The sequence below is a fragment of the Thamnophis sirtalis genome, unplaced genomic scaffold (genome assembly GCF_051295495.1).
Source record: "Thamnophis sirtalis isolate CommonGarterSnake01/CBP01778 unplaced genomic scaffold, rThaSir2_p1.2 scaffold_8, whole genome shotgun sequence".
Classification (NCBI taxonomy): Eukaryota; Metazoa; Chordata; class Lepidosauria; order Squamata; family Natricidae; genus Thamnophis; species Thamnophis sirtalis.
The window spans coordinates 18,679,223-18,693,819 of NW_028261388.1; the positions used below are offsets into that span (position 1 = coordinate 18,679,223).

Sequence of the window (14,597 nt, forward strand, 5' to 3'; positions counted from 1 at the left end):
TAGATAGATAGATAGATAGATAGATATAGAATAGATGAGAGATAGGAGAGAGAGAAAGATGGATACATAGATAGGGATAGATAGGATACATAGCTAAAACTCATCATGCCTCCTGTTTTCACCACAACTCTGCCAAGTGGGTTGGGCTAAGGAGGGAGAGTGACTGTCTCTAGCTCTAAAATTTAATGCAGACTGAGCCATAAACTAGCCCACCAAATTTTAACCTTACAGTATTGTGTGAACTGTTCAGAGAATTCAAGACTAATCTGAGCTAGATGAAACAAGTAGTAGCATAAAGTAGAACAGAATAAATAGAAGCATAATGTAATTTTGTCTATTACTAGTTATTATAAAACATTTAGTTCATATACATTTTTATTTTGCATATATGTAATATGCCTATTTTTATGAAATAAATTATTCAAATATTATGAGCAAGAAAGGTTTGGTTAATGGAAGTAGATTACTGTCAATCATTGCACACAATATACAAACACGTTAAAATAACTGAAGCATATTGGAGAGATGGGAAACATTTCAACTATGTTCAAAAAATAACAAAAAATATCTGCACCAGAAATCTCTCTAACTTTACTCTCAATAAATATATTTCTAGATTCTCTTGAGGCAGGACATAAAGAAGGATCTAAAAGATTGCTTTTAGATGTGTAGAAGAATAAGAAAATAAACAGCATACATTCATATGGCTCTTATTGTATTATTGTCCTGTTCATATTCTTGTAACTATTCTTATAAATCTAATCTGATGCATGATGAATCTTTGTGAAATGCATTAGCTTCTCAAAATTTCTAGTGTTTATGAATAGAATGGATGTGCTTGGAGATGCCAACGTTATGCAGCTTGGCCATCTGTGTAAATATTGCATGGTTCTGGCTTCTAATCTGGTGGGAGGAGAACCACATGGATTTTGAGAATTTATCTTCATAATATTTCAAATTATATGGAAATAGAAGCCTACCCATAGTTGCTGCTTCTAGGTTTCCGAGTGTCTTAGTCCTGGCTTGCTTAATAAAACTATTAAAATGTAAATGTGTGCAAAATGAAATTAATACCATTCTTGGCACTTATCCAGCTGGTAGAAGGATCCTAAACCACAGATTCTTACGCTTATACAAGAATGAAAGCAACATGAATTATGGTTCTCCATAGATGTATTAAAATTCACACATCACGTTGGGCCTGACTTATTAACCATGGTTTTAGAACAACTTTCTTTTGACATGATTTATACAACACATTAAGCCAAAGTTTAAAAAAGTCATGCTATGGTTTAATGCAGAACACATTAGTTTTATGGATTAACTTTCATGCATTAATTCCTCGTGCATTGTTTCAAAATGCCCTACACTGTTATTAAAAGTGGCTTTAAGAAATAATCATGTTGAATTATCTGAATTTACAAATTTTGTTAGTTATACATAACTAAGTCTAGATAATTTTTTACTATTTATGAAGTGCCAAACATTAGTTTCCCACTCTGTTCAATAAGAAATAGATTGAAGATCTATTTTGATCAGTGTTTCGCTATAAGACATAATCCCCTCCCAGGCAATATTTATTTTTACAGCTTTTTAAACATTGACTTCTTGCAAGGCTTTTATTTTGTTTCTACAGTGAGCAGCCTGATTTGTTGAATCAAACCACTTAGTTTACCTACTATGATTAGTGAAAAAAAATTGGCTGCTGATATTAATTAAGTCTTTCTGGAGGAATGTTGAGTTCAACAACCCCCTTCTTCCTCCTCAGTTTGTTGAGCTCTGATCCCAGCTAATGCCCTGTCCCTTCCTTCATCTCCTTCATATTTTCTCCATCATTTAGTTCTTGTACCCATCTTTCTAGTCAAGAAAGCATTGTGTGTGTGTGTGTTCATAACATCATTAGGTTTGTTTGAAATTCCAGAGTGTAAATTAAAATATAATATCTTATGGCTAAAATGCATTGGCTGCATTTTTATAAATATTTTTTTTTTAGAATAAAATCCTTAGTGGAATCAACAGGTACATGCTGTGACATCTTTTCTCCCACTTTTGTGCAACTTCATACAGTTGGTACTGCTGGAATATCACTTGTCCAAGTTTCTTTGTAGCTGTATTATCTATACAGCCCTTTGTTTCTTTGCTTTATTTGTGCGTCCAGTGGATCCTGCAAACTAAACAGCTGTTGTATTTCACCTGCCATCCAAGATTTAAAAGGGAGAAGAAAGCGAGCAGAAACACATTTCTAAAAATTGGGCTGATACAAATTCCTTGATTATAGCACCTCTTCTTATCTCCTTGTAGTAGAGCTACACTAGTGAAACAACTTTCAACTGCCAAGTTTGCCCAGTGTGATAAGCCATTAGGAAACCTGTTTAATATCTTATGTGAACTCAGTTATTTTGGTTAGTAGACTTTGCATTATAATTTAAGTATGTTTTACAAACTCATCCAATTGTAATTATTCAGTAAACTGTAATAAGCCATATTATTGGTGTGAAATGTTGAACTGATCACACTGTGGAAAGATGATTTGCAGTGTGCATTGTAGTTATATTCGATGATCTTTGGAATTATTTTTCATCTTCATTCATGCTCTAGACTCATAGAATAAATTATTTCTAGAAATAAGCGCATCCTCACTGTAATGTAGTAAAAATTTTCTTGAGAGGTAAAGATCCAGTAGTATCAGTAAAGTTCTTGGCAATAATGATGACATAACATGGCTATATGAAGGAAATAGCATAAAATGTATAAAATCTTCAATTATATTAATTTAGCTAAATATTAGTCTTAGTGTTTATGGTATATGATCTGCCGACAGTACTCAAAATATGGTAACATTTCTTAAGCTTTGTGACAGTTTATGACTGATTATGTTCATTTCAATTATTGATATTTAATTAGCAGTGCTAATGTCTCTTTTCTTGAAAAAGATTTCAAGTTGAGCAATGAGATTTTGTTCAGAATCAGATATGAAAATGTTGAAATCAAGTGAGGAAAGAAAGGCATGGTCTATAAAAGTACTTTATAAAGAGAATAGTGGAAATCTTGCTTACTAAGTTAGGAATCTTGTGGGCTTTCTTTTTGTTAGCGTACAATGGAATAAGTTGGTGGAAATTTGTTACATAGGTACAGTAGTGTGTGCCTGCATTTGCACAAAGAATCTAAGCCATGGGTTGCTTAACTGTAGTTTACTTAATAGCTTATAATGGCTTTGTGTAAATATCTGCAAAGGTAAAAGTGGTTAGGCAACATAACATTATATCATTATAACCCCAGTCAAAAATGTTGTTAAAATAGCAAGGGATTTGTTCGTCTAAATTTTGTAAAATTAATTGATTTCATGAAGATATTCTGTTTCTTATATACACAGTATGTTTATATACTTATTTGTTAAATAGATTTCTATGGCCACCCAACCCACACATGGTAACTCAACAGCATTAAGAAAAGAATAATTCAGACACTGTGTGCTTAAATTGAATGTTCCTTGTGGACCTTCTCTGTCACATTAAAGGAATTACCATGATGATAATCAATTGTAGAGAGTCAGCATTCGTGATATGATCATGTGTTGCCTTTGAAGGGGTATTTGTGGGACAGAATCATGTAAAAGACCAAGAAGGATGATCATATATGTAGAAGCAAACCCATAAATACAATAAGTGTAACTTGTCATTATTATATCTTACTTTTGTATGTTTTTTCAATTATGAATGTCTCTTAAATTTTTTCTTAAACTGAAGGGTTTTTTTTTTAAAGTAATCCACAAAAGAAGAACAAGTAAAGAAAAACACGATAGGAGCAAATGGTTAGAAATATGTAGCAAGTTCCATATTTTTAGAAGCAGGTTTATAATGAAATGGAAATAATATTTGATATCACTGATTATTTTTGTATAATTAATTATGTACTATTTTTGAATCTAAAATTTCAATAGAATAGCAACATCTTGCAGCAATTATTAATCTTTTCTGTCTTTGAGAGGTTCAGCGTATCAATACATAAACCCCATGCTGTCAGCTATATAAAATGCATTTTCCTTTCCACCGTATATTTTGATATGGAGATAGCACTTTTTCAGATGCATAGACTAGATTGAGAGCAATTTGACATGAGGTCCTTTTGTGCTTATATGGATCCAAAATCATTGATTGCAAAATATAGTTAATGTGCAAATTGGATTCATATAAAAATGGTAGATTCCCAGTACTGTACTTTGTAGTATAGACTATTATCTAGATTACAATGGTGTTTTAAGTCTATTTGTTTCTTTTAACAGTGTTTCATTATGATTTAATAATACATCCCCTGGATATTCCAATTTTACATAATTGGTGAATCATGAGCTATTCATTCAGAAGAAATGGGAACTAATTTTCTTACATATTTTAAAACAGTGGCACTTATCATATTTGAAATATGAAGCTTTTTATTGTTACTCATGTGTTTTATGCTATTTATTGTTACTCGTGTGTTTTACACCCACACATACACCCACATATATATATACTATACATGCTTGTTTGGAAACAAGTCTCACTGGGAAAACTTCTGAATATGGTTGAGGTGTAACATTCACTTCTATTTGACTAAAATCTCTTTCTCTCTCTCTCTCTCTCTCTTTAAAGAATAAAGGGTCACTTCAGTTTGAAGACAAATGGGATTTTATGCGCCCAATTGTTTTGAAGCTTTTACGCCAGGAATCTGTTACTAAACAACAATGGTTTGATCTATTTTCGTAAGTAACTTCTGAAATGTCTATTTCTTGGAATAGAAAAATATTTATGTATTATTTATTTGTTCTGAAGTGTCTTATCAGAGCAGATGTTCAAAGGAAGACAATTCGATGGATTTCTCACGGGAACTTGTTTTAAATACTTCTGTGCTGATTATTAAGGGCTGTTGAAGATCTTACATTTACAGTCAAAGCAATTAAAATGAGGCATCATATACTAAAAGGCATAATCTAGGGGAAAAAGACAGCTTATTAACATATAGGATATTAACTTGTATCTTTAGCTTTATTTGTGAAAAGAACTTTGGTTTAGACTGCTTGAGTTTTTATCTGCAAATAAAAATATGAGAATCTGATGGCTTCTTTAATTAATTGAACTTACAAGCATTAATTGGGAATTTCCATATTCATTTATTCTAATATGTGTATTACATTTCAAGAAGATAATATTGTTTTCTCCTTTCCCCCACCTTTAGTTATGATCAGCATAGTATTGTTGGACCCAAATTGTTGGGGGCAATATGATGACTCTGTAAAACTGCTTAGAGAGGGCTGTAAAGCACTGTAAAGCGGTATATAAGTCTAAGTCTTAAGTGCTATTGCTATTTAGTTAGGTTTTTTTGGGGGGGTCTGCATTTTTCGTGCCTACATGTAAGCAATTTATTATACAACACCTAAAATAAATTGAGAAGTTATTTTAACTTGATTTGATTTGCATATTTTCTAGAGATGTCCATGGAGTTTGTTTGTGGGATGATAAAGGCCCAGCGAAAATACATCAGGCCTTGAAAGAAGATATCCTTGATTTTATTAAGCAAGCACAAGCGGTAAATTAAACATAATTAGCAAGTATTTTTAAACAATATATTTTTGTTAGATTTTACATCCACCTTTGATTTAAGAATTCAAACATCTCACTCAAATGCCTCTTGATAGGATACTGTGTATTATGCAAACAAAAAAGTCAGTACTGTAACATCTAAATTGTAGTTTGAACTCAAACCAAATTAGTCACTGTAAAATCAGTATAAATGTTTGTCGATTAATCAGTGCTCAATTAAAATAACAAGTTAAGTATGGGTAGTTTAGTATATATATGTATACTTAAGTTAGTTTCTTTACATATTTCATTATCTATCTATCATCTATCTATCTCAATATTAAACATTATACTGCCATCACCCATGTTTGCTTGAGTCTAAGTCTCCAAAATACAATTAAGACTAACCTCTGAACCAAACATTCTGATTGTGCTATGTGTGCATGGGAAATTGTGCACCTCTATTTTTCTGAAGAGTTCTTGATAATGCTTCTATGTCAATCAAATCTCATTTTAAAACTCAAATATTAAAGAACCACATTTTATTGTTTCTTCTTCATTTATATTCAGGAGCTCATTACACATTTTGATACCCATTCTCAGTTCATTTATGTTCCCTGTTTAGAAAGCAGCCTGTGAAAACATCATATTATTAAAGGCATGCATTTTGATTGGCTAAAACTATAATTTTCTATCAGCTGCACTTGGAGTAAGTACAGCTGAGCATCAAAAATTATCAGAACATATTTCCAAATAAGCATGCCTAGTATCATGCCATACAGTATATGATTCACAGTTTTGAATACTTTTCAGATTATTCCTTCAGTGGCTTGGTAACTTCTAAGGCTTAGGCATAAGAAGCTGGCATCTTAAGCTCTCTTTTATCTTCTTGATGTTTTTCTTTAGCAGTTGTTTCCTTAATTTCAGGCACATTTTCTAAAAAATATATGTTGTCATGTTGATATTTGTGTGTTTGTCTGTGTATATACTCACACACACATGATGAATTTAAACCTCAATATCCCAAATGAAATGAGTGGGAGCGTAATGTCCATTTGTTCATGAAGTGGAAATTCTTTGCAAATGTATTTATATTTGCCTTTATCTTGCTTTCAGAGGGTGCTCAGCCACCAAGACGATACTGCATTACTGAAAGCCTATATTGTAGAATGGCGTAAATTCTTCACACAATGTGATATCTTACCCAAGCCATTTTGTCAGTTAGAGATTACTCTCATGGGTAAACAAGGCAGCAATAAAAAATCCAATGTAGAAGACAGTATTGTACGGAAGGTAAGTGCTGGGTTTCGTTGTAGCCTTTTTTCATGGTGAAACAGAAGAATGAAATACTATACCACTAGTCAGTAGGTCTTTTGGGGAACCAATGAGATAGGACTAAAGAATATGCAAAGTTTGATTCATCCAGAATAAACCTACATGAAGATTTTTCTTTAAAAAAGTAAAAGTAAATAGTAGGAGATGGGAAAAGTTAAGTCAGATATAACAAACCTGAGGTTATTTTTAATAAGCAACTTGTTTTTAGTGCTTTTGAATTTTATCTATGTCAAGGGCAAATTTCAAATTCGCATCTTTTTTTTTCAGAAATGAGTAATTTCATTCAGAGTCTTCACCTCCAGGGTAACGGAATACTAATTGTGCCCTCTGCTTATAAATGCAGACTCAGTTTTAAATTATTGAACCATAGACCTCCTAGCCATGGCACACTTTTATTTTTAAAAAGTCATTTTTTTCTCTTTTCTCCCTCCTGGTTGAGAGATTTAATACAATTTATTTTAAATCTGCCAGATCCTTTATACCTAAAAATAAAATAAGTTATGTTTTGTGTTTTAGCAATTGATCCATCATATTTGCTGTTTAATTATTATTGTATTTTTAGCTCATGCTAGATACCTGGAATGAGTCCATATTTTCAAACATAAAAACTCGCCTTCAAGACAGTGCAATGAAGTTGGTCCATGCTGAACGGTTAGGAGAAGCATTTGACTCTCAACTTGTCATTGGTGTTAGAGAATCTTATGGTATGCCTTGTTATGAAAGACTATTACATTATATATGAAAAGTATTCTAGCATTCTTCAAACACTACAATGTTTCCCAGAAAATAAGACAGGGTTTTATTTTCTTTTGACTCACAAAATATGGCTGGGCCTTATTATCAGGGGAGGGCTTATTGTTTTGGGGTTGCCAGGAGACTTCTCTCTTGCAAGCGGTCTCCCGAAGAGCCAGGCACAGCCTCAGGGTCAAACGGCTGTGTTGCGCTGTCGCAGCAGCGCAACACAGCAGCCATGAAATGACCACGCTCACAAGCAGCCACCCGGCAAACCCCCTTTCCAGCCAGGCACAGTGCCATTCACTGACCTAGGGGAATCAGCAAGCCGTGTGAGCTCCTGTTCGCCCCCTGGCTCCCGCGGCTTGGCGCTTTTGGAATGCCCCTAGGTCAGTGGATGGGGCTCTGCACGGCTGGAGAGGGGGATTGTGCGAGCAGCTGTTCTGCTCCCCGCTCACATGCCTCCCAGTCTCACGGTGCCCTTGCCCAACTCTCCCAGCAGAGCCAGGCCACCTCCGCTGCCGCCACCCTCCACTGCCATCATCCCAACATGGCTTTTTCTGTGGCTTCCAAACCACAGAGGTAGGATACCAAGTCCTCTGGCAGTGGCCGCTCTGGGAGTACGCTCTATGGTTGTGGGCCGCTGTTAGCTTGGTGCCTTCGGGATACTGCTAGGTCAGTGAGTGGCACTCTGCCTGGCCGGAGAGGGGATTGTCCAGGTGTCTTATTTTCAGGGGAGGACTTATATTTTTGCCCACCCGAAAAATGTTTCATGGCCTTATTTTCAGGACATATCATATTTTCGGGAAAATGGTAGTAAAACGATTGCTGGCAAGCATACTTAACAGCGAACATGTATCTTTACTTTTTTTTAGAAATGCTTAGGAATAATACATATGTACAAACGTGTGTGTGCATAATGATTTAGGTCATTGCAATAAAAGTAAATTAGTTTTCTTAATACCAATTTAATGCTTAAAGTTAGAACTTTAATCTCCATGTGAAGTTCAAATGATCAGGAAACTGCAGGGCTTTTTGCATTCTTCAAATTTTGTCTTTTCTCATCTGGTAAATAAGGGTTTACACCAAACACCTCAGTGGAAATTTGTTTTAAATTACCACATTATTGCTTTTTGCATAGGAAAAACTACAAAATGGAAATTAAAAAAAATCAAAAACCATGGTCTGGGAATATGAATTAATTTAAGATGGTAGCTACACTGTATTGCCAAAAGTATTTGCTCACCCATCCAAATAATCAGAGTCAGGTGTTCCAATCACTTCCATGGGCACAGGTGTATAAAATCAAGTACCTAGGCATGCAGACTGTTTTTACAAACATTTGTGAAAGAATGGGTCGCTCTTAGGAGCTCAGTGAATTCCTGCGTGGAAATGTGATAGGATGCCACCTGTGCAACAAATCCAGTCATGAAATTTCCTCGCTCCTAAATATTCCATAGTCAACTGTCAGCTGTATTATAAGAACGTGGAAGTGTTTGGGAACGACAGCAACTCAGCCATGAAGTGGTAGGCCACTAAACTCGTCCAACATCAGTGTATGACCTCACAAATGCGCGTCTGGAAGAATGGTCAAAAATTCCCATAAACACACTCCTAAACCTTGTGGACAGCCATCCCAGAAGAGTTGAAGCTGTTATAGTTGCCAAGGGTGAACCGACGTCATATTGAACCCTATGGATTAGGAATGGGATGTCACTTACATTAAGTTCATATGCGAGTAAAGGCAGGTGAGGGAATACTTTTGGCAATATAGTGCATGAATGTAATATAGTCAGTCCAAAAACTTTCAGTTTACCTTCTGAATTTAAAACATCAAGAACAGCTTCTCCAAAATAGATTTTATTATTCCCCAAATTGCTTGAGAGTAGCAATTTTATATTCAAATTATTATTGTTTATCCAACTCTTGTTGCCATTGTCTTAAGAAGATTAAGTATATTTCTTAACAGGGATAAGAAGCAATTACTTTAATTTGATATTTCTTGTTACAGTTAATCTGTGTTCCAATCCTGATGATAAACTCCAGATTTATCGGGATAATTTTGAAAAAGCATACCTAGATTCAACAGAGAGATTTTATAGAACTCAAGCCCCTTCATATTTGCAGCAGAATGGCGTACAAAACTATATGAAATATGTAAGTGAGAAGGTGTTCTTTTGAAGAAATCTGTTGGTTACATATTAATATTTTAAGCAATGATATTCTGTTTCTGCACAGGCAGATGCTAAACTAAAGGAAGAAGAAAAAAGAGCACTACGATATTTAGAAACAAGGCGTGAATGTAACTCTGTAGAAGCAGTAAGTACTCTTTTAATAATACTAAGAATTAATATGCTAAAAGATTTAGTAAATTAAATCACTACTTATACAAGTCTGAACATACTCAACCTTGGTTTTTTTAAAAAAATCTAGTTATGGAATATCTGAATGTATTAACATAGTAACCTATATCATGTGCAATTAAAAGCAGAAATTCCATAAGGTCAAAGATAGTTCTCTGTTGCAGAAGTTGATGCAAGATTATTATTGCTCTTTCCAAGCAGATTCTTCTGTTTCTAAAAGTGTAAACATACAGTTTCAGAACCATGAGAAAAATTGTGTTTGTAGTTCTTCGTTGAAATTGTTCTTTTAAGAAAACAATGCTGACTGATTTGTAAATATGAAAAAATGTGACCTTCATAATAAAGATTGCACTGATAATTGTTACCTAGTTGGGTAATGAACCACCTGCAAGCAAATAACCAAATTCAGAGAGCACTAAGAATTCCATGGTATACTAAAAAAAAAATATATTTTATACTACAAATGTGTAACAGTACATAGTACCCTCTCCCAGCACAGTGCATTCTAGGACATAGTGGATATTAAATATATTAGGAAACTACCAGTCTTGGAATATCAGAAAGTACATTGTGTCACTTGCTTGATCTGCTGATTTAGATACCAGAGTTTTGATGCCACTTGTGTGGTTTTGCCAGCTAAGACTTCCAGACTCTCTTTCAGATCTCAGAAGCTTAAGAATCACTATTTTATTTATCTCTGCAGATGTGTTATTAATAGTATTTTAATACTTCTTCATGGTCCTTAACATTCTCCTCTTTAGATATTGTATACGTCCTGGGTGGGAGAGGAGGCTAGACTCATTGCTTTGTAATTCAGCATAAATTTTCCCATTCCATGCAAATGCATTGAAACAGTGGTATTCTGTGTACATTTGACTGTTAACTTCTTTCCCCCTCAGCTTATGGAGTGCTGTGTAAATGCTTTGGTGACCTCCTTTAAAGAGACAATTTTAGCTGAATGCCAAGGCATGATCAAACGCAATGAAACGGAAAGTAAGTGAACCTGTGAAAGTAAGAGAATATGTGTGTGTCCTCCCCTGGTCCCTACAGTTAGTTGGAGTTAAAATGGATTAGAATTCTTTTGTTATTGGAGACATAAGGAAAATACAGTTAAAAGTTATTCTCTTCCCTCTACCATTTTGGTTACATATGTTAATTTATAATGCAGTGCTAGTTTCATTTTTTAAAATGTTTTTTAAAAATTTTTTAATTTAAAACAAATACAGCATCCTTCTTTACATGCTATAGAAAGTGTATCAGTTGGTTACAAAAAGACTTTCGTGCATCTCTTCCACAGTCAACAAACATAATTCATATTAACTTAAGTATTTTAACTCAAATATTTATACATGTCACCATCATTATATTTCCATTTTCATTTGACTATAATTGTTTAAGCGTCCTTCATCATAAAATATACCAAAATTTAATGCATAACCACATATTGGCTTTTCAATTACTATTTTTAAAATCCTCCACTAACACTAAATCCTTATGTCATATTCTAGCTAAACATCCATAATATTTAATAAAGTTTTCTAATCCTCCTTTCCAAATCACTGTTTAAAGTTGACATCCAGTTTCCTTGTGTTATACCCATATCTATGTATATGTTGTTATTCTTATCCCTCCTTTATTTGGCTATATCCCCCTAATAATCAAAACTTTATTTGTATCTAACTTAGTTGTTGTTGTTATTATTATTATTATCATCCTTTATGTATAATCCAAAGGGATTGCTAATCTTCCTCACATGGGTACCATTCAATATTCATATCCAATTATACTCATCATAACACTACACATTGTATACATTAGTAACATCAGTTGTTTATTTAAGCTATATCTATTATCAATAAATTTCACTGAGTTTAACTAGTTTTAAATTATGTTCTTCCATCTATCAACCTGTGTCTTTCCAATAGCAAAACAGTCTCATATCTTCTGCCATTTGTGGTGTCAATCCTCTAATCATCTTGATCAGCTTTGTATAGACTTCTCTTAGCAACTCCTTGCTTATAAGATCTCTCATATAATCTTTCTGTTTCCTTATTCAGCTTATCTTTGATTGTCAGCAGTGTTATCAATGCTTTTGCTAATAGAATTTCTCTCTTTAAATCCATAGATTCTTTAGTTTTTTCTTCTTCTGTATCTTGCCCGCTAGAATAGATTTGCTGTCCATTTAATTCCTCTTTCAGTATTTCATTCTTTCCATTTTCAGAAACAAACCAATTACCATAAATATCAGCAGGTTTAATCTCTTTATATTCATTTTCCACTTCGATTTTTTGAGTTTCAATCACCCCGTTTTGCATTTGATAGACATCCTCAATTTTTTCATCATATTTTATTGTTATGTGCTCTAAGTGTTCCAGTTTTTTCTCTATTCTTTCATATATATTTGATAATTTCTGTATTTCTGAAAGTATCTTTTGCAAATTTGAGACTTCTGTTTTCTTTTGAAATTGTGCCATTCTAACAAACCACTCAGCGGCAAAAGTATTGGCTGCGGTCACAGAGCATCGAGACCGTACGACCATCTCATCGCGACATTGGCTCCTCCTCTGTTCATTTTTGTCATTACTTATAATCGGCCCTTCTGAGATGTTAGAACAGTTGATCTTTAAAATTGGTAGATAAAATAGATGGATCTGGACGCTCATTGCTCTTATTAGTGAGATAAGGATTCAGTTGACTTGTTCCTAGTCCATCTCTTTTATCACATATTTATTTAATGCAATTCTTTGTCTAATGTTGTTCTTGAACATGAGTTACTCTAGTAACATCTGGGAACACAATTCCTTTCTAAACCCTTTATACTTACCCTATTATATAAGTTCTCTCTTTATTTAAATATATTGGTTTTTCCTGTCTTGAGCACAAGGGTAAATCTGGTGGCCTAAATGGCCTCTTCCAACTCTATAATTTTAATCAGCCTTTCAGGATTACAAAGAATTTGCTGTTTAAATATACAAGTATGTCTTTAAGCCGTAGGAATCCTATTAAGCTGTGCATCTTTTTGTCTAGGGCTTGTCTTGAAACCATTTCCTCTGTATTATTTTCCTCTTTTTTTAAAAGCAGAGTGAGCCAATTACAAAATTTGGGAAAAATGAATTAGAGACACCTAATGTTTATGTTACAGTCCATAAATATACTCTATGATTACACAGTGTATTCTATGTAATAAGAAAATTGAAAGCTGTTCCTGATTTGAAACGGTTCTTATTAGTTCAGAGTGCATTTCTAATTTCCAGAGTGTAAGCTAGGCTTGGCATCTGACCTTAAAAATAAGTCTGGCACCCTAACTTGACAGCAGTTGCTTGGCATTCACCCATGGCTGAATATAGTAAGATATTATACCTTATGCAAATATATTGCTTTCGGCTCTCAAGGGGAATGAAATTTTATGGAAAATGGCAACGATAAAGACAGCTTGGTGACCCAAATAGTCTTTGTTGCATAGTCCTATAAAAGGCGACTGGAAGTTGGTGCATAAAGCAGCATTTCCCATATAGCTCATTCGCTCTCTGAAGCTTGTCTTGAATAGTATAAGCCATTAAACATTCCTGTGAAGCTAATTGGATATAATAAACAGGGCTGTGCAAAGCGGTTGCACTAATGCTATGCAGAGCAGTCTTTGAAGCATTAAGGCAGCCATATTTTTTGGAAGGCTCATGTTCCTGCGTTGAAGGCTTTTTGTCCTGCCCGCATACGTAACTCTATAGCAATAGCAATAGCAGTTAGCAGTTAGACTTATATACCGCTTCATAGGGCTTTCAGCCCTCTCTAAGCGGTTTACAGTCAGCATATTGCCCCCAACAATCCGGGTCCTTATTTTACCCACCTCGGAAGGATGGAAGGCTGAGTCAACCCTGAGCCGGTGAGATTTGAACAGCCGAGCTGCTGAACTGCAGTCAGCTGAAGTAGTCTGCAGTGCTGCATTTAACCACTGCGCCACCTCGGCTCAGTCCCACTCTACCCACAAAGCTGCCAGCACAAACTTTGAAGCAGCTTGGAGAGGGTCTAATCCATTCTTTAAAATTCTTTGCATAAAATTCTTTGCATAGCCCCAAATTATTAGGAAGCATTGTGTCTGCTTCCTAATCCAAATGATTTAATCATGATTTGTCTTACATTTACCTGGCATAAATACATAATAACAATCCATAGCGAATTTGTTGAAAAAGCCAGCTCTTAGATATCTTCCTATGAAGGACCTTTTTTAAATATGGGATGGGAACTGGGTTTCTGGTTGCTGTCACTGACTTCCACATTAATTATAATATTATTAGAATTAAGCTGATTTATCCTTGAGAAACAATGCTGAGTCTCAGTTAAATTATTTGAACTAAATTCCTAAAACATAAAACTATATATGTCCTTGAAGTCTTGGGTAACTTCAAGGACATATATAGTTTTCTTGGTACAGAAGTGATGGTATAGCTCCTATATTCTTCTGGACTTATTGACTCCTTTCCCAAATATCAACTAGAACTGATTCTGCTTGGCTTTTCAATATAAATCAAAGTGAAATTGATACTACCAATCAGGACAATTCTCTGTTAACCAGAAACAAAACCAGAAGTTACTCTTTTGAATTCAATTTTCA

General features: G+C 34.3%; 1 protein-coding gene across 1 annotated transcript in view; it reads left to right on the forward strand.

Moving 5' to 3' along the window:
* Nucleotides 1-14,597, forward strand: part of CUL5 (cullin 5) — a 32,640-nt gene that overhangs the window by 1,208 nt on the left and 16,835 nt on the right. The window contains exons 2-8 of the mRNA XM_087721180.1: nt 4,632-4,741; nt 5,466-5,565; nt 6,675-6,851; nt 7,456-7,597; nt 9,637-9,782; nt 9,864-9,944; nt 10,888-10,981. Coding sequence (XP_087577306.1) covers nt 4,632-4,741; nt 5,466-5,565; nt 6,675-6,851; nt 7,456-7,597; nt 9,637-9,782; nt 9,864-9,944; nt 10,888-10,981 — 850 coding nt within the window. The remainder of the gene's footprint in view (nt 1-4,631; nt 4,742-5,465; nt 5,566-6,674; nt 6,852-7,455; nt 7,598-9,636; nt 9,783-9,863; nt 9,945-10,887; nt 10,982-14,597) is intronic.